Source organism: Rhinolophus sinicus, linkage group LG15 (genome assembly GCF_036562045.2).
Source record: "Rhinolophus sinicus isolate RSC01 linkage group LG15, ASM3656204v1, whole genome shotgun sequence".
Lineage (NCBI taxonomy): Eukaryota > Metazoa > Chordata > Mammalia > Chiroptera > Rhinolophidae > Rhinolophus > Rhinolophus sinicus.
Window position 1 is genome coordinate 11,076,725 of NC_133764.1, and position 25,475 is coordinate 11,102,199.

The 25,475-nt window shown below is 52.2% G+C and overlaps 1 protein-coding gene across 1 annotated transcript; it reads left to right on the forward strand.

Moving 5' to 3' along the window:
• Positions 1-624: 624 nt before the first annotated feature.
• Positions 625-22,819, forward strand: DLG4 (discs large MAGUK scaffold protein 4). The gene is given in 21 exon segments (XM_019745102.2): positions 625-784; positions 8,304-8,426; positions 8,429-8,470; positions 11,972-12,025; positions 12,163-12,222; positions 12,421-12,545; positions 12,644-12,813; positions 12,914-13,050; positions 13,199-13,343; positions 16,083-16,378; positions 16,511-16,613; positions 16,752-16,866; positions 18,468-18,644; positions 18,931-18,967; positions 19,060-19,087; positions 19,220-19,267; positions 19,350-19,451; positions 19,759-19,931; positions 20,915-21,024; positions 21,577-21,668; positions 21,913-22,819. Coding segments are annotated over 21 exon segments (2,274 nt in total). The 5' UTR covers positions 625-754; the 3' UTR covers positions 22,020-22,819.
• Positions 22,820-25,475: the final 2,656 nt, after the last annotated feature.

Here is a 25,475-nt window from a genome sequence, read left to right on the forward strand (position 1 = left end):
CTGCCATGGCCTGTCCAGTATTTAAACAAACATGGGTGCTCCCAGCCCAACTATGGGTGCTTTCTCCTCTAATAAATGAAATCCACCCTCGTCATGTCTGCTGTCCTTGCTGGTGGTTGGCCAGGTCTCCATGTTTGCCTCAGGGCCTCTCCGCTTCTGCTTCCATATCCTTTCCCATTATCCGGGTTCCTGCCAGCACTGAAGGAGTTAACTCTGCCAAGGCACCCCCCCCATTCTGGCTCCTCGCTCCCTCCCTCCCTCCCCCTGCTTCCTCTCTCCTCCTCTCTCCCCTTCCCTCCTCAGCTTCAGCGCTCCCTCGGCCGCTGCCGCCTCCAAGCCCCCCCCCCTCCCCTGCAAAGGCCCCTAGCCTCTGGCCAGTAGGCAAGACACCCCCCCACCCCGGGGCTCCCCGAAATCCAGTTTCCCTCCCCCACCTCAGCTCATGCCCCAGCCCCCGAGCCCCGGGGCTGCCAGCCCCCGGTGCCCCCGCCCCTCCTGAGAACCGGGGTGTGCTCCCCAAGCCCCCTCCCCTCTATAGGGGACCCCCTTTTAGGGCCCCCTTCCCCTCCCTCCCACGCTCCCCTACCCTTCCCTTCTCCAACACCCTCTTTCCCCTCTCACCCCTCCCCCCATCCTGGCTCCCCCTGCAAAAGTGGGGTGCGGAGGGGGGAGGGGTGAGAACCCACGGAGGGCAGGAACAAAACTCCGATGAAGTCAGAGCCCCTAACCCGCCACCGCGGCCAGGCCCCCCAACATGGACTGTCTCTGTATAGTGACAACCAAGGTAAGCCTGATGGGGGGGACACTAAACTGGGGGGAGGGTATGAGTTTGTGGGGAGGGGTTAGATCTAATCTGGGGCTGGGGAGCATCAGAAGATGTATTTGGGGTCCTAATTTAGTTTTGGGGTTTCCATTTGAGAAAACGCTGGGTTTGGCCACAGGTGCCCCCTGGAGTGATCTCTTTGGTAGAAGTAGAAAATTTGGGGTGTTCTGTGGTTTGGGGGTCTGGTAGGTTTTGGGGTTCACCAACAATGTTTGAGGGAGACTTATTTAAGGAGAAGCCTGGCTCACATGGGAATCCTGCTTGTGTATGTTAGAAGGTTGACTATGTGGGGGGGGTCGTCTTTCCTCCTGGTGAACAAGCTGGCTTCCATGTGCCTTGTCCAATTTCAGGGGTTTTCTGGCATGGCATGGGAGTAGGAAGTTATTGGTTGCGAGTGCCTGGCTGGTCTGGGGGTATCAGACTGTGGGAAGGGGCTTGCTTTCAGTATATAGAACCAGCATCTCCTGGTAGATACATTTGGGGGTGCTCTTAATTTGAGGAAACTGTTAATTTAGGGTGCAGTCACATGGAATGGGGAGAGCTGGGAGTTGTCAGAGAGCTGGGGCCTGACATTCACCTGAGGGAATGGACCAGGTGAGGTTAGGATCTGGGGCACTCCCATGGGAGGCAGAAGGTTGCAGCAGCTGAGGTTGCCAGCTCCTGAGGTTTTGGAAGAGAGGGTATTTGAAGAGGGGGACCAGGTGGGTGGTGCAAAATTTGGGGGTGGCCCAAGTAGGTGCCCAATACCCCCATCTCCTCCCACACTCTTATCTACCCCTGGTTGAGAAAGAGGGAGAAGAGCAGATGGAGGGGATTGTTCCTGTTACCCCTGACACTTGGGATCATAGTCAGGGAGGACACCTGGATTTAAGGTGACTGGAGTGAAAAGAAATAGGACGGCTGGACTGGCAGCAGTGAGGATCTGTACTAGGGTGTCCCTGTGGTTGGAGCCTGGAAAGGGAAGAAGAGCTTGGATGGGGAGCACAGCAAGCTCCTGGTGGATGCAGAATACCTAGGTCTTGGCTGTGAGACTCTGGGACTGGAAATCTGGATGCTTGGTGTGTGCAGGGTGGCTTGGGCGGGTGGCAGGCAGCTGGGGGTTGGGGGGTGGGACAGGAAGTGGGGGCCGGGGAGGCGGGGTCTGGGTGAGTCACTGGCTGGGGAGGGGGTTATATTTAGTGGGAACTGCAGCTTCTCAGAGGAGGGAGTTGAGGACACACATGTTCCCTGCCACAAACTCACACATGTGTGTACACATGCATCGTGTGCGTGTGAACATGGATGGAAGAGGTTGAGGGCTGAGGACTTTTAGGTCTGGAGCCCCCATCCCATCTCCAGGGCTACTTGCTGGTCCCCTTTTCTGTGAGCTTTCTCCTACGCTGCTTCTTTTTCCCAACCTTTGTAGTTTCAGTAGATTTTTGGGGCCTCAGTTTCTCTGGCCTGCTCTCCTTTAATGTCCTCTGGTTCTCTGCTCCTCCTGTCTCCAGCCCTTAGCTTTCACCTTAGCCTTAGCCTCCCTGGCTGTGGTCCCGTGTGCAGGTGTACACAGAAAGGCAGTTGGAATGTGTGGGCTCTGCTTCCAACACGTGAACACATATGTGAGCGAGGGTGAGGGGCTTGCCTGCACTGACATTCTGGAAAAGGGGGCTTATCCATATCTCTTCCAGACTCTTACTTCTTCGATAGAGCCCAACGTTGAGCATCCATTAAGTAAGGAGCCTTGCACAGAGAGGATCATAAATTTGGGGTTTTACAGAGGCATGGAGACCCAGGGTTGCCACATTCCTTGGCCGGAAAACTTGTCAGTCTTGGGATGGCGGGGACTCCAACTCCCATAAGGCCTTGAGGCACAAAATCCCTCAGTGTTAGAAGATTGCTGCCCGTGGGGCTGTTGGGAGTTGTGGTTCATCTTTATCCAGGGCAGTGGAGGGTAGCCCTGGAAGAGCCAGGAGGGGGCACATGGCTCTTGACCCCCCCCAAATAGGGGGTGCTTAGGCTTTGCGGTCGTTGAGCTTCCCAGCTCCATCTGAGAGTCCTCCATCTTTCATTGCCTATATTTAGACTCCTGCCGCAGTAATTTAAGGAATATTTATTGAATGACTACCTTGTGCCAGGCCCTGTGCTTTGTGCTAACTCTGCCTTTACAGCTAACACTTATTCTTACGATGTGTGTCTCTCTCTGCCGGTGTCTCTCGATCTCTGAGCATCCCTTTCTCCCACTCCGCCCCCATCCCTCCCCCTTCTCCCCGCGCTGCTGCCGCCGTTGCCATGGTAACCGGCGACGACTGAGGTTGCGTGGTGGACTTGAGGGCCGGGCGAGGGTGGCGAAGGGCGGAGCAGAACTAGTGGGGGAGGGGGGAAAGTGGGGAAAGACCCGGGGTATTTGGCCAGAGCCCAGGAGGCGAAGCGGTTAAACCCTCCGGGTGGTCCTTATTGGGCAAAGCTAAAATGACGGGGGCGGGGCAGTTTGGCCAACTGCCTCATTCATTGGCCGACAGGGGCGTGGCGAAGGGACAGTGTGGGCGAGGCCGGGGTGGGTGGGAGAGCAAATGGGCGGGAAGTGGATGGAGGCGTGGTCTCCTGGAGGCGGGTGGGCGGGGTCTGGCTTACTCTCAAGGGAGGCGGGCAACAGCCCTTGGAACGGGGCGGGGCCTTAGGGCTGGGTAACCTGAAAGTGAGGGCAGGTCTGGCCTGGCAGGGGCGTGACGTGGTCCCTTGTGCCGAAAGAAGACAGGGTTTGAGGGGCTTGTTGCCTAAGTCACTGCGAGGCGCGGGGGTCTTTGGAAGGGAGAATCCGGGGGTTGGGCGGTCTGACGTCTCAATTTTCTTAAGATGGAGGCCTGTTCAGATTTCATCAGAGCACAACCTCCTACCTCAGCTCAATGTTCCTGGGAGACGGTTGCTAGGCGACAGCCAAGGCCTTGATTGCTGCGTTGCCAGGCAACAGGGAAACGGAAAATGGAGGGAAAAAGGAAATGGGGGATGGGGAGGGTCTTAATGGGTCATGGCGCCCACTGGTGGAGAACTGTGCACTTGCTAGTCTAGGAGTAATTTCGAGTTCAGACCCTTACTCACTGGCTCTGAGAATCCAAGCAGTCTATCAAGATATGAAACTAGGACATTGGGGGTCATCTTGGGGCGCATCTAACAATCTCCGGTTAATAGTAAATAGGGGGCATAGGCGAGATTCTAGGAAAGTCCGTCCTCTTTGCCATGTGTGGGCATTTTACAGAAGCCAGAGAAACAGATTTGAAGAGACTGCTCACTGGGCTTTAAGAGTTGCAAAGGTGAGCATTCTGTGGGAGGTGATTTAGAAGAGATACTTTCAGGTCCAGTTGTTTTGGAGAAAATGGAAGCCTCTGAAGAGACCTGAGGCAGTCGATTTGGGGTGTTCTGGAAGATTTGTGGGTCACTGCAAATTGCCGGCCAGATCTTACTTTGGTGAATATTTTTTAAGGTCCTGAGTATGGGGCAGATAGATATATTTGGGAGCAATCTTCTAACAGAATTCAGAAGGATTGGAGGGGATGTTGAGATACAGGGAGAGCAGCCAGAAAAGGGAGTAATGTATGAAATTAAGGAGTAAAGAAAAGGAATAGGGAAGTATCTCTTAAGGGTTTGGGAATAAATTGAAGAGGTTGCAATTTAATTTGGAGGGTCAGCTTTAAGATACATTAAGTATTCCCTGAAATTGGGGTCTGGTGGTATTGAGGACTGGTATATTAGAAAGTCATGAGTATTTCATGAGATACAGGGATTTGGACAGGAGACCCCAAACAAATTTGAGGACTGCTTGTTTGGATGTTTACATTAGAGCAAGAGTAATATTTGCACTGATTTCAAGGTCTCTTAGTGGATAGGGGGGTAGATAAGATTTTAAAAGGGATAATTTAAGGGATAGATTAATTTGAGGGCACGACCACGATCTGTTGTCCTTAAACTCTTGAAAACCCTTGTCTGGCTACAAGGTGGGGCTGGACTGCTGGTTAGAATAGGAGATGTCTTGGCATCTGAGGGGATGTTGTCCACATTAACCATTAACAATCTTTGGGGAGGTGGGGGAGGGGCATGTGGGAGACAGTTTTTGGGGGGCCCTTCTAAAATGAGAGGGAAGTGCTGCTTCCTTTCCTGCACCTTGGGAGTCCAGTAGTAATGAGAGGTCAGGCGAAGTTTGGAATAGTTAGGGGCCTGGTGATTTCAGGTGTGGCAGATTAGGTGGAATAAGGGGTCCCTGAGAACCACAGCAATAAACTGGTAAATTTTAGGAGTGTCTCTGCTCGTAAAGGGGTCGGGATAGAAGTAGACTGTGGAAGGTGAAGCCCACAGAGAAAAAGCTGGAACAAGGGAAGTTGAAGGCTAAGAGGGTCTTCCCCTCACTCCCTCTCTCCCATCGTGACGCTCTCCCGCACTGCGCAGGCGCTGTCCCCCCCCCACCCCCCGCCGCAGCCTCCAGTCGCCACGGCCGCAGCAGCCCCCGCCCCTCTGCCCCTCCCCCCAACCCCGGGACCCTTGCTCTCCCACCCACCCCTCCCCTCAGTCCCCCTCCCCTTCTCCATGTCGGCTCGGAACAGATTCGCCTCCATGTGTCTCTGCGTGGTACGTGCCGCGGTACGGGCTTTGGCCCCGCTCCCTTCTTTCCGGACGCCCCAAATCTCAGGGTGCAAGCTTCAAGAGCTGTCGCTGTTTCTTCTGCTTGGTGCGGGGTCTCTGGGTTGCAGTGTCTCGCGGACAGCGCAGTGGGTGTCCCCTCTTTTCATCATCCACTTTCACTCACACCCCTCTATTTTGGGGTGCAAGCCTCGATTCCAGGTCATTCTGTGCAACTGGGTCTCCAGTGAGGAGGGGGCCAAGGGGGAAGGAACAACAGCGACCCCCAGGCCTTTTACTTGTCTTATGCCCAAGTATATTGGTGGTTCAGACTTGCACCCCATAGCATCCGAATTGTCGCAGGTCTGGGCCCTGAGTCCCAGTAGGGTAAAAGAAGGGATCCTCCTTTCCTGCCTGTTCTGTTTTAGGTGTCATGTATTCTGGGACTGAGAGGTGCTGATCCCATTCCCACCTCCCAGTCTGCAGTTTCAGAATTACTCTCCCCCACCCCTACCCCTCCAGACGGCTTTCCTTTATTTTTCCCCCCTTACTACATGTATTTCGAAAATTTCCAAGTGCTGAACATAGGCTCTAAGCTCCTTCAACCACATCCTGGGAACTTCGTATTCTTTCCTTGTTCCCCATTTCTGTAACATTGTCTCCGAATCTGGAGGAGCCTTGTCCTCAGTTCTGGACAACCCTCCCCCCCCCCCCCTTTGGAGGGGTACAGGGAGAGATGTCTGCAGTCTCACTGTGGTAAAAAAAAAAAAAATTACCTTCATTTCTTCTCTAGAATAAACGATGAAATGTCTCTTTCCATGCTTCCATTTTCTTTATGTGCACCCTGACATTTCATCATCAGATTCAGGAATTTTCTGTGAGGTGGGGTGAAGATGGTGGGGTATTGGGCTCAGACCCTCTCCAGAACTCCAAAACTTGAAGCTGAAACCCTTGGGCCCACTTTGTTGATCATGCAGGGAATTGTGAAGGGAGAGAGGAGGGCTACCTCTTCCCTTTTTCCCTGGACCCTCCAGTTCTGGGGCACTGTCCCTCAGCTCTTGCACTGTCCAGGCTGAAGACCACCTTTTCAGGGTGTGGAACGAACAACCTTTCTCAGTTCATCTAATTCTGTTATCCAAGATGGCCCCACCTTTGAGGAGGATTATGTAGTTTATACTCCCCCCCCCCCCATTTCCTTGTCTGCTTTTTGTGTCCATGGTATTGAAACTGGAGCTCAGGATTCTCTCTCCAAGTCTGTGGTCCAGAAAGGGAGTGTAGCTTCACATGCCCGTTTTCCTACTTTAAGGCTCTTCAAATGCATCGAGGTATTTCTTGATGCTAGTTGTCTCTGTGTCCTGGGTCTGTCTTCACGTTGCCAGTACTATTTCCCTCCTCCGAGTCCCTTACTGCACCCTCAGCTATAGCCGAAGTTGAGTTACATCCTCAGCCTTGGTTCATCATCTTCAGAAATTTCAGAATCTTATTTCTAGTATCAGGAGTTGACCTTGATAAGCTTCTTCCAGTTGGACTTTGCAACTGTTGACCACCAAATGTTGGGGTACTTTCAGCTTCTCAGACACTTTTTTGAGAGGGAAATTCTGCCTTCTCTTTTTACCCACATGTCCTGGGGAGTATATTCAGTCTTCCCCAGTCCCTGAGGGAGCCCTGCACATGATACCCTTCTCTTCCTTCCTTGATCCTGGAGTTTGGGAGGGTCTGCTTCAGGGGGGGCCGGCTCCTGAGGAGGGGAGCAGCATGAGGGCAGAGGCAGATGTAGGAGGACCCAGGCAGGGTTGCTGCCCTTCAGTCCTGTCTTCAGCTGCCCTTTTCCTCTCTCTCTGGCCCCCAGTTAATCTCCTTTACTGGTGTTCCTATTAAGCTAGCACGGTAGGCCCTTGAGATGGCAGGTGGTTAGTTGGGAAAGGAGTCAGGGGGTCATGTTGGGTCTTTCACTCCAAAAGACCTGAGGGAGACCAGGATTTTACCCTGAAGATCAGCACTCTACCCCCTTCCCAAGTCAGGGAACCTGGAACCTGGTACCCATTCCTGGCCCCCTCCTTAGCCCTACTGCCTCTGTCCTCCTCTTTCCTCCCCCATCCCCTTGTAGTACATCTGATTACCTGGCTGGGCTGTGGGCATTTGTAAAGGTGGGGCTGGACTCTTGGCCTCTCTGTTGACTACTTGCAAAGGGGGACTTTTAGAGGAAGAACTGGCCAGGTTTAGCTTTGTCCTGTCTGGGGGGCTGATGCCAAGTACCTGCTAGTTGAAGGGCCTGATTGTGGTCCCTGCCTTGGGCATGCAGGGTGCTGGAAAACCAGTCTCACGGGGTAGAGGCTGCAGTGGGGAGACTGAGGCAATGAGGGTGGGGTGGCAGGATAGAATGGAGAGCAGGACCAGCAACTGTAGTTTGGAAGAGGGAGGTTGTAACATGGGTAGGAGGATTAAATAGGTAGTGAGGGAAGTGGGATGAGGATTGATAGAAAAGCAAAGAATTTGGGGATGTATGTAGAGAATGTGGATACCACTGTCAGAAGGGCTGCAGCTCTGAAAGGATGGAGGGACTTAGGGATGAAGGCCTGGGAAAGGGATGAAAAGGCCAGAGGAGAGAGTGTGCTGAGTAGAAGGCTGGAGTCCTAGGATGTGAGGAGGAGTTGGGGGATGGGACTGGGATTTGGGAAGGGTTGAGAGGTGCCAAAACCTTGGCAGAAGAGGGGGCTGTGGGGGGAGGGTGGAGAGAGGGGAACCAATGGGCTGGAGGAGAGGGAGGGGGAGGAGCTGGTCAGGCCCCAGGGCCTTCCGCACTGCTCTGGCTAGGCGAAGAGGAGGTGGCGGGCGGGCAGCCTGGCGCCCCAGGCACTGGTCGGCCCCAGTGACACTTCCTCCGCATTCCCAGAAATACCGCTACCAAGATGAAGACACACCCCCTCTGGAGCACAGCCCGGCCCACCTCCCCAACCAGGTAAACGCCCCCGAGCTGGCGCACGTGGCAGAGAGGAACTTGTCCCACCTCGAGGCCCCGTCGGTGGGGTCGTGGGCCACGCCCACCTCTCCCCCCGCAAGGTAGGAGACTCGGGCGGCCCCCTCCCCAGTGCGGCCCTTGGAACCTCGGAGTTACGACCACCCCCCAAGGGCCGGTAGGGTGACAGCCGGTAGGGCTATGCCGTAGGTGGGAGGAGGCTGGGTCAGGGGGACTGGGGCTTAGGTTCTTGGAGGCTGGGGGAGGGGATGTTTGGGGAGCTAGAAACACCTTGTTCCCACAAAAAAGAAACAGGACAGGCAAGTGGAGTGGATGTAGAGCTTAAAACCAGTGTGTGTGTGTGTGTGTGTGTGTGTGTGTGTGTGTGTGTGTGTGTGTGTGTGCGCGCGCGCACGCATGCGTTTCTGTGTCTGTATCCCTTTGAGTGAGTGTCTGCATGTCTGTATGCAAGTGTGTAGAGATGTGTGCATCCCCCAGGATGCTCACCAAGCCTAGGCCCTTTTCATTCCTTCACACTCCCCACCTCTGTTTTCGTGTCCAAAGTCTGTTCAGAGCTCTTGCTGTCCTCATTTGCTCTTGTCCCATCCCTGCCTCCCCACCCCCTCCACTTCCAGCCCCTGGACCTGGCTCTCCCTGTCCCCCTAGTCTCCAGCCTGGTCCTTCTGTCTGGCCTGAGACTTCTAGTTGTAGGGTCATTCTGCCTCTGTCCCCTACCCCTGCCTTTGGTCTGCTCCTGTGCTCCCTCCCCTCCTCACTGCCTTTCCCTCCCTGCTGGCTGGCTGGTTCTTGATGTTGTCTCTCTCTTCCTCCCACGCACTCTCCTCCCTTTCCCTGATCGGAGCTCAGGCCCTTTGTGGCCTGATCAGTCCTATTCCTCAGTTAGCCAGCTTACTCCCTCCCCCACTTACCCCCTTTGCTGTTCATCACTTCCCTCCTCCCATGCCTCCCCTCTCTTATCCTCTTGGACTCTCACTTCCACCCAGATGTTTTTTCTGTACCCTGTCTGTCCCCCCCATTATTATTTACCACCACCTGTTTCCCCTTCTACTCCTCTGATTTTCCTTCTCCAGTCCTGGAGAGGCCTTGTTTCTTAGACCTTCCATCCTTCAGTCCACTTTCCATCTTCTTCCCCTTCAGTTTCCTCTTGGGGGAACAGGATGGGGAGGAATGGAGAACACCAGGCCAGCTGTGAGACTGAGGGGAACACTGTGCGGTCAGGCCTGGGATTCCAGGATCTTGTGAGATGGCTTGGGAAGGGGGATGCCGTTAACCAAGAAGATGGGGAGGGTGTTTCTGAGCCAAAGGATGAGGAGTCAGGTCATGGGCAGCAGCAGGTTCTGGGGTGAGAAGGAGGTGGCTGGCAGACGAGTTGGAGAGAGAGAAAGAGAGAAAGAGACCATTTTCTGGCTTGCAGCAAAACGGAGAGACAACATAAGGGTAAGCAGTCCCATGGCAGGGGACAGAATGGGATGAGACTGAAATCAGGGCGGCAGGTTGAGCTGATTGAGAAGGAAAGTAAGGCCCTGGAGATGGGGAGATAGTGCAGAGTATTCCTCAGAAACTCTGAGGGCTGCAAGGAGTGGAGGAAAGAAGACTAGAGATGAGGCCATTAACTCTCTGAGGAGGGGGAAGATGAGAGAAGGGGGGCTTAAGAGGTGACAGTTAGTGCAGTGCTAGAGACTGTGGGAGTCAGAGCTCAGGTAGCAGAGTGAAGTAGAAGGATGAAGTGCTGGAGGCCTAAGCGTGGGAGGGAGGTCTCAGGACAAGGCCTGAGCTGGTAGACAGGAGAAATCCCAATTTTCAGAGGAGATGGGGAATGGGTTGAGAATGAAGGATTGTGATTTGGGGACAGAATCTTGAGGGTCTGTAGATGAGGTAAGGGGAGTGGTGCTGATTTCTCCAGGGAATCAGAAGTTAGGATGGAGGATGAGGACAGGAGAATGAAAAGGGATAGGGCGAGAAGGTGGGACAGGGACAGGGAAGCAGATGGAGAATGGAGGCTGGGTTTCAAAGATGGAAACTGAAGGGTGGGACAGGGATGTAGATGGAGGATGTGGGATGCGGTAGAGAGGGATCAGAAGCAGGTGAAGATAGTCCCGGATAAAGGATAAGGTCTGAGGAAGGAGGTCCTGGGATGGGGGTGGGGATTGACGGTAGACTGCTGGATGGAGGATGGACATGTGGATAAGATTTTGGTGTTAGTGGCTGTTGGTTGGACAACAGCACTTGCTGAGATTTGAAGGTTGGAGGACGGTGTTAATAGATGTATGGGTGTGAAATCTATTATAGGTCTTGAAAATGGTAATGTGTAGTATTGAGAAACAGCAGTAGGAGAGAGGAGAGACCCCTTTAGAGGGGAAAAGAGGAGTCTGGGGAATCGTGAAGCGTGCCTCCCGCTTGCTTGGTAGGCTCCAAATAAATATTTGTTTAAGGAGGCGGTAGGTTTGGGACCCAGGAAGGAGGCTCTTGGCCACCTCCCCCCATTGCCATGGAGACGTGGCTTCCGTTGCCCTGGCAATTGGGGAAGCCCCTAGGACGGGCCTAAAGCTGGTCCCGCCCCGGAGTCTAGAGACCTTGGTGCTTGGAGGTGACTGACGTCAGAGGCCTGTGAACGCCCCACTTTAACCCTTTCCTGAATGAAGTGGGGCGGGGGAGGAATAGATGAGAAGATAGTACCCGGATGTCTTTCACCACTCCTCCTGACGCCTTTTGCACTGCGTAGGGTGAGGGGCGTAGGGGAGGGAGGAAGGGAGGTTATTCATGATGCGCAGGGCCCACAAACCTCTTCAGCGTGTATTTCTCGGCCGGCTAAGGGGGGGCGGGGCCCAGGGCAGGAGAGGCGGGGCTACCGGATCCCTTCTGAGTGGGAGAATCTGGTCGTGCCTAGGCCACGCCTCATCCCCTCCCGTTGTCCTGACAACAGGACCTCCAGGAGGTGGGTCTCCCCAGGCCTGGGCTCGGCTTAGATACTGTTGCTAGGCAACAGAGTCCCTAGAGGAAGGGGTGGATTGGATGGTGGGTGGGCGAGAGAGAGGGAAGGCCCTGCATGTGGGGGAACCCGGGATTCCCAGGGCCCAGGGCTTAGGGCAGATATGTGTGAAGGTGAGGGGTAAATCTGAGGGAGGGTTATGAAGGTATCAGGGTCTATGTGGGTGGATAGGGACAGGGATAAGGGCAGCAAGGGGGCCAGGACCCAGTGGACACAATCCCTGGGGTGTATGTGTGTAGTACATAAGGCATGTAACACCCTGTGGTGTTACATCCGGTGAGAGGCTCCCCCCCTTACCATCTGCTGCTTCTCCCCCCTGCCCCCCCCCACCCGTCTGGCTGTCTCCTTCCTTGCTTCTCAGATACCTCCTTACACATGCAGGGGGTCTGGGCTGGGCAGAGTTAGGTCCACACACGTGTGCATGTAAGTATATGTAATATGGATTGAGGCTGGGTCCTTGAGGGACTCTTAAGGGTAGCAGAGCAGGCTTGGTTAAGAGGCTTAAAGGGTAGCCAGGCTGCTAGGACTCTTGGTTACCGACTGCCTCTGGAGACGAGGCTCAGGCAGTTTTTCATCTCCTGTTTTTCCCTCACAGGCCAATTCTCCCCCTGTGATTGTCAACACAGACACCCTAGAAGCCCCAGGATATGTGAGTTGTTTAGATTTTGGAGCCATTGCAGAAGGAAGGAGGGAGAGAGGGAGAGCCTGGGTCCCAGCAGCAGGGGAGGGACAGGCTCTCAGGTAGGAATGTCTGTCTCACTGTTTCTGTGTTTCTGGTCCATGCTGGAGTTGCAGGTGAACGGGACCGAGGGGGAAATGGAATACGAGGAGATCACATTGGAAAGGGTGAGCAGGCTCCTTCACCCGAGGTCCCCTTGCTCCCTGTCTGTGCTTCTCTCTGTGCCCATGTTTTCCACGTGGTCAGCCTCTTAACCTTGTCCCTTCCTGCTCTGGTCACAGCTCCCAAATCCGTTCTCCTCCCCACTTGCCTTATCAAGAGTGGGTAGTGAGGGGAGCTGACCGTCTTCTCCTCCTTCTGCCCAGGGTAACTCGGGTCTGGGCTTCAGCATCGCAGGTGGCACTGACAACCCACACATCGGTGACGACCCATCCATTTTCATCACCAAGATCATTCCCGGCGGGGCTGCAGCCCAGGATGGCCGCCTCAGGTGGGGAGAGGAAACAGGGGTTAGGATGCTGATTCCCTTGAAAGGAAGGGCCAGGGCGGCAGGAAGCTCCTGGCTCAGGCCCACCTTGCTGCCCTCAGGGTCAACGATAGCATCTTGTTTGTAAATGAAGTGGATGTGCGGGAGGTGACCCACTCAGCTGCTGTGGAGGCCCTCAAGGAGGCCGGCTCCATAGTTCGCCTCTACGTCATGCGCCGGAAGCCCCCAGCTGAGAAGCTCATGGAGATCAAGCTCATCAAGGGGCCTAAAGGTAGTAACCCATTATGTTGCCACCCCCATGTCTACTGTCCCCTGTCAAGGCCTGCTTCCCAAGCACCTGGGCACCCATCTCTACCCTCGGCTCCATCCAGGTCTTGGCTTCAGCATCGCAGGGGGTGTAGGGAACCAGCACATCCCTGGAGATAATAGCATCTATGTAACCAAGATTATCGAAGGGGGTGCAGCCCACAAGGACGGAAGGTTGCAGATTGGAGACAAGATTCTGGCGGTGAGGACCCCCATCATTTTTCTAGCCCACACTTGGGTCTCGCCTGCTGGCCCTGAGCGGGCCCAGGCTTCCTTATCAGCTCACTGGTGTGTCTCTATCTTGAGGCTGTTTCTGGCTCCTGTCTGAGCTCTGCTTCCCTTGACCCCAGGTCAACAGTGTGGGGCTGGAGGACGTCATGCATGAGGATGCTGTGGCAGCCCTGAAGAACACGTATGATGTTGTCTACCTAAAGGTGGCCAAGCCCAGCAATGCCTACTTGAGTGACAGCTATGCTCCCCCAGACATCACAACCTGTGAGAGCCCTCCAAACCCCAAAGCTCCCCATGACTGATCCCAGCTAGCCCTATGACATCCCCGGTGACCATTCCTCTTCAGATGCTCCCTATGAAATAGGTACAACCTCTGCCACTGCCTGTATTTGGAGAATAGGTGGAAAATCGGTCACCATAGAAGAACTAGAAAATATTGTCAACAGCCTCTCCCCTGGAAGGCACAAGGCCCAGATGGTTCTATGGCTAATTTTATCAAATCCTCAAGGAATAGATTATTCTTATGCTTTCTCTGAGTATAGGAAAAGATAAAAAAGTTTCACATTTTATAAGGGCAGTTCAAATGGTTACAAAGATAGTGTAAAAGAAAGTATAGGCCAACTTTGCTTCTGAATAGAGATGTAAATGTTTATAATGACATAGTAGCAAACCAGACACAGTAGCATATTAAGAGAATCACATTGTCACAAAGTAGGGTTTGTTTCAGAAAACTAAAGGTGGTTTCATATTAGAAAACCTTTTAATTTGATTCATTGTATTAAAAAGTTCAGGGAGAAAAACCTTAAGTTCATTTCAAATAGATGTGGGAAAGGCATTTGATGAAATTCAGCATCTGTTTTGGGATATGAAAACTTAGTAAACTAGGAACAGAGGAATTTTCCTTAATGTGATGAGAATAGCTTTCAGAAACCAACAACAAACATTTCCTAATGATAAAATCCTAGCAGCATGTCCATTCAGTTAGGAACTAAGCAAGGATACCTCTTATTGCTGCTGTTATGCTACATTGTTTTAGAGCAACATTTCTCAATGTTGATATTGTTGTTTTTGGACTTGATTGTAGGGGTTGTTGTGTACATTGTAGGATGTAACAGCATCTCTGGCCTCTGTCTATCAGACGACAATGGTACCCCTCCCAGTCAGAACAACCAAAAATGTCTGTAGACATTGCCAAATAGTCCCTGGGAGGCAAAATTACCCTGCTAGAGAATCACTGTTTTAGAGATTTTAGGCAGTGTAGTGAGGCCAGAAGAATAAATAGATGTTACGTTTGAAAAAGAAGAAATAAACTTGTTCTTATTTATAAATCATATTATTGTCTATCTAGATTAAAATCTAAGTGAATTAACTGAAAAAACTTAGAAATAATATGGTTAAGAATGTGGCCATATATAAGAAAAATTACAAGAATTAGTAACTTCCCAACAATAAGAAAAAGGAATGGGTAAAAAGATCCCTTTTGCCATAGAAAAAAATTCTATAACATTTTTGCAAATGTGAACTTGACAAGAAGTACGTAAGATTTATATGAAGGAAATGAAGAAACTTTACTGAAGGACATAAAAGAAAACTGGAAGAAATGGAGAGTCACACCATGCTTCCAGATGGAAAAACTTAAATGCTGAAGATCTCAACCCTGTCCAATTAATCTATACATTTTATGCAATCCTAATCATAATTTTAATGTCCCTGCCCGCCCCCACCTTCCCTGGAAACTTCACAGGTTGATTCTAAATTTCAGCTAGAAAAATACATTTGGGAGAATAGCTAAGAAGTTTTTAGAAAAGAATAATGAGACATGGCTGCCTCTACCAAATATGAAATCGTATTGTAAAACTGTATTAAAATCATATAGTAGTGTTTCTAAATGCCATAACTTACCAGAAGGAATCTTGGCTCCTTGATTCCAAATCCTGGGCAGGAAATGTACAAGATGAGCTCATAACATCAGTGGTCAAGGAAGATATCTAAGACTGCTAGGGTTATGTCAAAGACACAGGACCAACTTGAAGGGGCTTCTACGGGCTCTTCAACCAAATCTATGAGATCGTAATGGTACTTCAAAATAATGGGTACCTTTGGAGGATGCTGGGGAACTCATTCTAAAACCTGGCAAGTAAAGGGAACAAGTCAAGCATTTATTCTCCCTTTCCTGTACAAACTGCACTTTAGAGTAACCAACCAACTGGTTGATGTGAGGAAGTTCTTTTTTATAGAAGAATTCCCATTAATAAGTATTCCCACCCTCAAAAAGGAAAACAAAAATGTAGAACATCACTATTTTGCTCTCCCTAGGGAAACATCCAAACCAGGCAGTGGTCATCAGTGTCTGCTAAAACTCTTAGGTGAAAGGATGACAATACCTGAGCTGGCCAATTAGTCTTACTAACAAAAAGATGTTGTTGCATCCTGAGGTGATGCAGTATAAAGTACATACCACCATCTATGAAGTAGTGCCAAAAATTTGAACTTGAATCTGACTAAGTCTCTAGTATGAATTACCAGTTTACCGGAGATACAGGGTAGGGGCACATGTTAACACCACAGGGATGCAAGCAGTGATTTCCCATATTAGAATTTACCTAATGGAACGTGGGAAATTCTGTTACACAAAGGACTTTATTGTTTCAAATGAATGGCCAAGATAAAACAAACAAACAAACAAAAACAACCAAAAGAAAATATCAAAACCTTGGTATTAACATTTGCCTTGACTTCATCATCCTGGCATACCTAGGGCAGGTAACTTCGAATCCATTATCCCCTAGGAGAACCAACCCCTGACGTCACCTGTTAATTCCTGCCTCTGATACTGCTGTGATCTGATGTCCCCCTTTACCACCCATCCTAGTATCTCTGGCAGAATAACTTCCCCTTCACCTGAGTCTGGTTCTCCTGGTTCCTTAGGGAGAAGGTGGGATGGGGGGTGCTCTTTCCCTCCATCCATTTCCATGTCATTCTTTCTCCCATGTCTTCCCTCAGCGTATTCCCAGCACCTGGACAATGAGATCAGTCATAGCAGCTACCTGGGCACTGACTACCCCACAGCCATGACCCCCACTTCCCCTCGGCGCTACTCTCCAGTAGCCAAGGACCTGCTGGGGGAAGAAGACATTCCCCGAGAACCAAGGAGGATTGTCATCCACCGAGGCTCCACGGGCCTGGGCTTCAACATTGTTGGGGGCGAGGATGGTGAAGGCATCTTCATCTCCTTTATCCTGGCTGGGGGCCCTGCGGACCTCAGTGGGGAGCTGCGGAAGGGGGACCAGATCCTCTCGGTGAGGGAAGGCCAGCCCCTGCCCACACCTTCCCCTCCCCTCAGGGCAGGGCCCAGGGCTCTTGGGCCGGGCTTGGGTAGGCTGGAGCCTGGTGTTCATCTTCAGTGACTCAGCCTCTCCTCCTCCCTCTAGGTCAACGGTGTTGACCTCCGCAATGCCAGCCATGAGCAGGCTGCCATTGCCCTGAAAAATGCAGGTCAGACTGTCACGATCATCGCTCAGTATAAACCGGAAGGTATCAGGCCTGAAGCTCCCTCTCTTGTGGGCTAAGCTGGGCCTCAAAACTCTGTCTCCTCAGCTCTGGCTTCAGTGGGGTTAGAGGGAGGGGGGCAGTAGGATGGGGCCAGAGCTCAGGAACCTTGTCTTTCCTCAGAGTATAGCCGATTCGAAGCTAAGATCCACGACCTTCGGGAACAGCTCATGAATAGCAGCCTGGGCTCAGGGACTGCCTCCCTGCGGAGCAACCCCAAAAGGGGTTTCTACATCAGGTCAGATGCTTCCTGGGCTGAGTTTGTTTCATTGTGTGACCCCCGTCCTCCAGCCAGCTTTTCCCCGAAACCCTGCCTGGTTCCTCCTCCCCACCTAGGCCTGACACTCAGCTGGTGTTCATGGGCTCAGCTGCACAGGTTAGCGTTTTGGAATACTCCATAGCAATTGGAAAACAGCCTTTGCCTTAGGTATCCTTACTGCCTTCTAGCCCCTGGTCACCCTGGCACTTCCCCTAGGACCTCCCAGCTGCCCCACAATTGGGTAACTCAAAGCTTAACCCCTGACAGAGCAGGGGATCTCTAAGCTGTTCAGAATATTGCCTGCACATCCTCGGATGACACAGTCCAGGAAAGGTGGACCAAAACTCGCTCTCATTCTTTATCTCTTTAGTTGCATTTTGCTTCCATCTCAGGGTTCCTTCTCCCATTGGCTCCTCTTTCTTGTCCTCCCCAGGGGTAGGCACTGTGTCTTGCAGATCTTCTCTTTTCTTCCTCTGGGCTTCAGTCCCCTCAAACGACCTCCTCTGTTGCTCCACTCTGTGGCTGTCTGATTTCAGAGCTGTCAGCTCTGGCCTGACCTCTTCCTGGAGGTCCAGACCTGCAGTTCTGGCCATCTGCTTTCTGGACACGTCTACTGGGATGTCCCACAGGCATCTCACATTCAACATGTCCGAAACCGAGCTCATCTCTTTCTCCTGTGCACTTACTTACTTGTGCTCTCTCTTTTGCCGAATCAGTGTTTTCTCTCTTGCTGAATGGCACTACCATCCACCCAGACACCTGGCTCAAACTGGCACCTTGCTCGGCCCTTCCCTCCCTGCTGGGGTCCAGTTTGCTCCCAGGGTTGGTCATTTCTGAGTCCCAGATGATGCCGGATAACCCTGGCATTTCTTTCCTTCTTCCTGTCTCACTGTCCTGTTCTTTGTCCTGGCTCTCTCAATGGTCATTCCTCCCCTTGTCCTGACCCCAGGGGTTAGGGCTTATTGACAGGAATTTGATACTAATAATGGTAACCAGAATCTGCAAAGAGTAATGTTTTTTTCCTTAAGAATTTGAGCAGCGGAGGCGGCCCGATGGCTCAGCTGGTTAGAGCGCGGTGCTCTTAACAACAAGGTTGCCGATTCGATCCCCACATGGGCCACTGTGAGCTGCGCCCTCCACAACTAGATTGAAACAACTACTTGGCTTGGAGCTGATGGGTCCTGGAAAACACTTAAAATACATAAAAAGTTAAAAAAAAAAAAAAAGAATTTGAGCAGATTCCAAGTTATCCCTGTGACTGTGACGTGCGTGCATATTGCAGACTGCTTTCTCTGGAGGATGGTGTTCTAGATCTTCAGAAATCGCACTGAATCCATGAGCTGGTCTGATGGCTGACACAGCGTTGACTGAATGATAGTTAATAGTTGTGGTGATTATGAATAATAGTAGAGCTATTGGTCCCCATACAGTTCTTGGGTTCCTGAGAATCCACGGCACCTGTGGGAGCGCCATCAGCAGCTACACTTTGCTATAGACTCCTGGCCCTGAACCTCTGGGCTGGGTCTCAGGGTAGCTGGAGTCCTCAGCCAGGTTCTGACCAATGGCCGCCTGCCCTCCAGGGCCCTGTTTGACTACGACAAGACCAAGGACTGCGGCTTCCTGAGCCAGGCCCTGAGCTTCCGCTTTGGGGATGTGCTGCATGTAATCGACGCCAGTGATGAGGAGTGGTGGCAGGCGCGGCGGGTACACTCTGACAGCGAGACTGATGACATTGGCTTTATTCCCAGCAAACGGCGGTGAGGCTCCCAGGGCCTTTAGCCTTCCTGCCACAGGCACCAAAGCCCCCAAGGTCCCCAGGATGGGCAGCCAATAGGGCATGGGTCTGTCCTCTGACTTCTTGGGAGTCTGTCCACTGGACCTCCTGGGCACGATGACTCCCAGGAACCTTGGGGGCAGACATCTCATTTAGGAGCACAGGGGCCCAGGGACTGCTGGGAGATGGGGTTATCAGCTGGTCTCGTGGGTGGGAGCTGTAGGGTCCCTCACTGGGCATTTCCCTATCCCCCATCATGTTTCCCACAGGGTTGAGCGACGGGAGTGGTCAAGGTTAAAGGCCAAGGTAGGTAGAGGAGGAGGTGAGCATGGGTGGAAGAGTGGGGAACTCAGGGGGTGAACTCTTAAGCAACCACATGGCCCGCTCTTTCTTTCTAGGATTGGGGCTCCAGCTCTGGATCACAGGGTAGGTAGGGTCAGTTTGGGAAGACCTGAGGTGAGAGGAGCCCTGAGCCTCTCTTGATATCCTCAGGAAGGCAACGTGGGGCCTCGAGTCCCTTGTCTCAGAGCCCCTTGCAGACGCCCTACCTCTCACTAGGTCGGGAAGACTCGGTTCTGAGCTACGAGACAGTGACGCAGATGGAAGGTGAGCCCTGCCCCCTGCCTTGGCCTCAGCCTTTCGTGCTCCCTGGCTCTGTTATCCGCTTGAGCTGCCTCTCTTCCCTCAGTGCACTATGCTCGCCCCATCATCATCCTCGGGCCCACCAAGGACCGTGCCAATGATGACCTTCTCTCTGAGTTCCCCGACAAGTTTGGATCCTGTGTTCCCCGTGAGTGCCAGGGCCTGGGATGGAGGTGGATGTAGGGCTGGGGCACATGAAGGCCATAGGCAGAGTCTCTTTTGGGCAAAGGGTGCTTCTCAGCCATTCTCATGTTCCACGGTCGCCATTCAAGGCCAGAGACTAGGAGGACCCAGAGGGTGCTGGGAGGGTGGTCCTGTCCCTCTCAGTCTTGGTCTCCCCAGTAGCCCCTTCCACTGAAGGACCAGCTGAGCACTCTGGGGGCTGACGTAGGCAGCTTTTGAGCTAGAGGGATGGTGGTTAGATCTTTGGGGGGGGTGGGGTGACTTCCTGGCAGATACGACACGGCCCAAGCGAGAGTATGAGATAGATGGCCGGGATTACCACTTTGTGTCGTCCCGGGAGAAAATGGAGAAGGACATTCAGGCGCACAAGTTCATTGAGGCCGGCCAGTACAACAGCCACCTATATGGAACCAGCGTCCAGTCTGTACGAGAGGTGGCAGAACAGGTAGGGCTCAGCAGGCACCCTGTCCTCTTCCTCCTCCCCTCTCCCCACCCCATGGCCTTCCTCCAGCTCTCTCTAACTCTCTTTCTCTCTGTGTCTTTCCCTGCTGGGTCTCGACTCCGCTCCTCCACCTCCTTCTCCTCCTCTTGGGCAACTCTGTCTGACCGCCTGCTCTCTTGTGCCCTGCTCTGCTGCCTGCCTCCCTCCCTTGCTTCCTGACCCCAAACTCTGCATGGCCATCTGGCCCCTCTCTATTCCCCTTCCCGCCTCCTTGCCCCATTTCTCCTCTCTTCCTATGGTCTTGCTCTTGGTGGCTTGGCCTCCCCTACCTCGGTCCCTCCCATCTGCCTTACTCCCCGTTGGCCCGATCCTCTCCCCTCACCTGTTTCTGGGGTCTCCACTCCCCTCTTCCACTCCTCTGCTACCTCCTTTTCCTTGCTGCCCCCCATCCTGCCCTCTCTCCTTCCACTGCTCCTTTCTCCATCTGCCCCTCCTCCCTCCCATCTGTCTCTCCTTGTTCCTTCCATCTGTCTGTCCTCTGTCTATCCTCCCCTCCCTCCTCCCTCTATCCTACTTCCTTTCTCCTTTTTCTTTGCTTTTTTGCCCCATCTGTCCGGGCCCATCTTCCACACCCCCACCCTGCTCTGCCCCTCTTGCCTTGCTTTGCTATGCCCCTTCTTTTGGGTCCCCTCCCTGCCTGTTCCTCACCCCCTATCCATCTGTCTAATCCCCAACTTCTGTATTGGCCCCTTCCCTTGCTGTCTGTCTGACCCTTCCCTTTTTCTCTCTGTCTTTCACTCGGTCTGTCCGTATCCCCTTCCCACCTTGACTCTCTCTGCTCACATGTCTTTTGACATCCATGTCACTTCCCTTTTGGCCAACCTTCTGTGCCCTGCCTTTCCTTGTACTGTGTCCTGTCCTGGCACCTCTGTCTGTCCTTTCCCGCCACCTGCTGGTCCCCCTCCGCCCACCCTGCCTGCCCCCAGGGGAAGCACTGCATCCTCGATGTCTCAGCCAATGCCGTGCGGCGGCTGCAGGCGGCCCACCTGCACCCTATCGCCATCTTCATCCGCCCCCGCTCCCTGGAGAATGTGCTGTGAGTATGGTCCCAGGGGGCCTCCCTTCCGCGCCCCTACAACTGTGGCCCTGGGCCTCAGAAGGCTCTGTGTTGAACTCTCCCGTTCAGAATCCTGGGCAGTGACTCCAGCAGCCCTTCAGGGGGAACTGTACAGAGAGCTGGAACCCAGAGGATACAGGAAATCTCAGGCCTCTCCCCTCTTCTTCCTTGGGCTAGGCAGGACTACAACTCCCAGCAGCCCCTGAGGCACACACCTGCTGGGGCAAGCCAAGGCCTCTGGGGCTGTTGGGAGTTAGAGTCTGAATCCCTTCACTGGGGCTGAAGGCTGGGAGAATGAGGCTCTGGAGAGGTCCCTGGAGTGGCCATACCTGGCTGGGGTGGGTTGCAGGTGTGTGTGTGTGTGTGTGTGGGGTCATCTGTGGCTCCAGAGGATATTGGGAATTGTATTTTTTGTTTCATGCTCCAAATAAGAAAAATACTGGTTGCAATTTAACATCCTTGGATGGAGGAGGGAAAAGGCAGGGCAGTACCCACTCACCCTCAGGTCTGTATGTCTCTCACTCTCTACAGAGAGATTAATAAGAGGATCACAGAGGAGCAAGCCCGCAAAGCCTTCGACAGAGCCACCAAGCTGGAGCAGGAATTCACAGAGTGCTTCTCAGGTGAGGCTGCAGCCAACCCATTGCCAGCACATGATGAGCCTTTGCTCAGATTCAAGAACGGAAAAGGAGGTAGCAAAGAAGTGGAGATCACTGGGTGGATGGTTTAGAAAGAGGTGCCCCCTTTGGGTGGGTGCAGCTCCATGGATCATGGCTTGGACAATTAGAAAAAGGTGCCCCTTTTCTCTGAGCTGGTGACACCCCCCTGGCTGGGCATCTGGCCTCACTCCTTGCTCCCCCCCCCCAGCCATCGTGGAGGGCGACAGCTTTGAGGAGATCTACCACAAGGTGAAGCGTGTCATCGAGGACCTCTCAGGCCCCTACATCTGGGTCCCAGCCCGAGAGAGACTCTGATTCCTGCCCTGGCTTGGCCTGGACTCACCCTGCCTCCATCACCCGGGCCCTTGGTCTGGACTGAATTGCCCAAGCCCTTCGCACCCCCTAGCCTCCCTCCCACCCCTTCTTATTTATTTCCTTTCTAACTGGATCCAGCCCATTGGAGGGGGGACACTCCTCTGCATGTATCCCTGCACCCCAGAACTGGGCTCCTGAATCCCAGGAACCTGGGGTCTGGGGGGAGCCAGGCTCCTGGTCCCCAGCCCTTGCTCCTTAGGACCCCTTGTCCTTGCCCGCCCCCAACGCACACACGAACCCACTGGGGGCCACCCCTCCCCCATGTTCTCCCACACACATTCCAGAAGTCAGGGCCCCCCCAAGGAACACCCCACTGCAGGGATGCAGGGCCACAGGCTTCCGCTCTCTCCTGAGGCAGGGTCTGGGGTCACCCTTGCTCACGTCATAACTCCCATGTCCCTTGATTTCTCATTTATTTTTTCCATTTTTTCCTTCTCAGAGGTGGTTTTTGGGGGGATAAGTGGGGGACTACACTGTGGGTCCCCTGCCTTCCACATGCCCCCACCTTTTTTCTTTGCTGGTTTGCATGAGTGGAAGGTCTAACTGTGGCTTTTTTTTCCCCTGGGATTTTTTTTTTGGGAAAAGGGGAGGGATGGGTCTAGGGAGTGGGAATGTGGGAGGGAGGGTGGGGGGCAGGGGTTGGGGGTTGGGTGTCCAGGGGAAGACTGGAAATGCTGCCGCCTTCTGCAATTTATTTTTTTTCTTTTGAGAGAGTGAAAGGAAGAGACAGATACTTGAAACCTGGTGTGTGGCCTGATTATTTGGGACCTGGGTGAGGAGGGAGATGGGGTGGGAGCATAGGGATGGGTCTGGTAAAGTCAGATCCTTCTTCACCCTGCCTCCCCCAGAGGGTAGAGGGGACTGAAGGGGCCTTGGAAGGAACCTGCAAATCAAGATTGCAGAGTCAGAAGTGAGGAATGGGCCTGGAGGGACTAGAGCTCTGTCCAAGGTCACTGACAGACCCAGAAAGAGGAGGACAGACTTGGCATAGGTCCCTGCAAACTCAGCTCAGTCCTGAGCACTCCCCTGGCTGTCCTGGTCCTGTTGGGCAGCACGATGGTCACTAAAGGAAAGTATAGAAGGAACTTTCTTCATTCATGTTCATGGAGTTGTAGACAGAGCTGGGCTCTGGCAAAGACCTTTACAGAAGTTTGCTGACACCGTGTTTCCCCAAAAATAAGATCTAGCTGGACAATCAGCTCTAATGTGTCTTTTGGAGCAAAAATTAATATAAGAATATATAACAATAACATAATATTTTATTGTATTAAAGACCCAGTTTTATTTTACTGTAAGACCAGGTCTTTAATATAATAATAATACAATACAATATAATTAATGTAATTAATATAATACCAGGTCTTATTAATTTTTGCTCCAAAACACGCATTAGAGCTGATTGTCCAGCTAGGTCTTATTTTCGGGGAAACATGGTAAGAAGTGCTGTGTAAATATTTACTCACTGAATTTCTTTATGCCCCATCTCTATAGGAAAGATTTGAAGCAGTTTTGCAAATAATAAGGATAGGAAAATAGAACTCAATACCAAAGATAAAAATAGGAGAAACAGTTGCTATAGGGTAAAGGTGATCTCTGAGCTTCCTCAGATAGGACAAAAAAGGAAATGGTCCATTACCTAGTTTGTGTGTGTGTGTGTGTGTGTACACACACACTTATACATATATACATTTATGTAATATATATAAAGACAATTTTAGTCCTTTTAGGGAGTCAGGTTTTCCTGGCCCTAAGTCCTAACTGAAGCCCCTCAGATGTTGCTGTGTAGGATAGTGGTTCTTAGCTTTCCTCCTGCCGCTGTTCGTGTGCTTGACAGGCTCCCACCATGAAGGCCTCAGCTGCAGCACAGATGAGCTTTAGCTGGCACCTGCTGTGATACCACCCCTTTCTCCCTCTGATTCAGGGGCCCCAAGGCGAAGGCTGAGGTGGAAGGTACTAAGAATTGTGAGTTATGGTTAAGTCCTCAACAGGGCAAAAGGGCAGTTTTTAGTTACCCCTGACAGACTTTGAGAGTTGGGTGCAAAAGACCACCTCCAGGGGCAGTGATTCTGGGGAGGGCATGGCTGCCCCAGCCTAAACTGATCCAATGATAAAGGCAGAGATCCCTGGAAGTGTGTCAACCTAAACCAGTGGTCCCCTCTGGATTGCCTTGCATGGTTTTCTGTGCAGTATCCAGTAAACTCAATCCTGGGGTTTGGACTCAGAGGTCTGCATTTCAGGAAACTTCCCAGGTGATTCTGATGTCTTGCTGGGTGGAGAAGCACTGCTTCCCAGAATGTTCTTCAAATAATCTTAGCTTGGTTCTGCGTAGGAACAGATGGTTTGAGGCTGTGCTGATGTTCTCTACCATCAGCTGAAGGGAGAAATCTGAGCTATGGAAGGTGTGCGCAGGTAACATACTTGGCTCTAAGCGGTTAAGGAGACTTCACTGAGGAAGGCGTGAAATCACCTAGTTCTGCATGCATTATTTTCTAGATTACAAAAGTAATGTAGCTTACAAAAATTCAAATAAATATAGAAATATATATGGCTAAAAGAAAGGTCCCTCCCCATTTCATTCCACATAGTTCTCAGAGGGAAGCATGTTAGCAGTTTGGGATGTATTCTTCCACATCTATAAAGCTCATCTCTGGCTGTTTAAAGAGACCTCGTATGGATAGGTGCACGAGGTACCCAAACAGATGGATTCAAATCCTGACTCCTCCATCTCCCTCTATTTGTTTCCATAAATACTTATTTGGATCTTCTTTGGTGCCAGGTAGTGTTTGAAAGGCTAGGAATGCAATGTCAGGGAACTTGAGATTTATACAGTGGGGACAAAAGACAGTAGGAAGTAAAGGAATGCTGAGAATTTAAAATGATGGTAATACTAAGCAAAGTATGGGTATGTGTCCTTGCTAGTTTAGATAGGGAGGCCTCTTGGAGCAACATTTGAGTTGTGACTTGAGCGATGAGGAAGCCTGGGGTGGGGGTGTGTACTAGGTAGAGAGAGGAACAGCAAGGTAAGAAGAGGTTTGGAATGCCAGAGAAAACAGGTGCAGCAGGGTGGGGGCAGGGAGATAAATAGGAGCTGGGTCAGAGAAGTAAGCAAGGCCTGAGGATTTTATGTGGATTTTTTTAAAAAGTGCCATAAAAAGCTCTGTTGTAAGCTGTTTAAGAAGGGTGCAACTGGGCCCTGCCCCCTACCCCGCCCCCGGTCCCGCCCCGTGCTGGTGGAGAAGGTGCGGTAGGGGGCAGTGGTGAGGTTAGGATGAGAAATATGGCCTCACTAACTGGGCAAAGAGCCTAACTTCTCAGCCTCAGTTTCCCTATATGTAAAATGGGAATAATAACTGCCCACCTTGCTGGATTTCTGTGAGGAATAAAGGCGAGTAATCC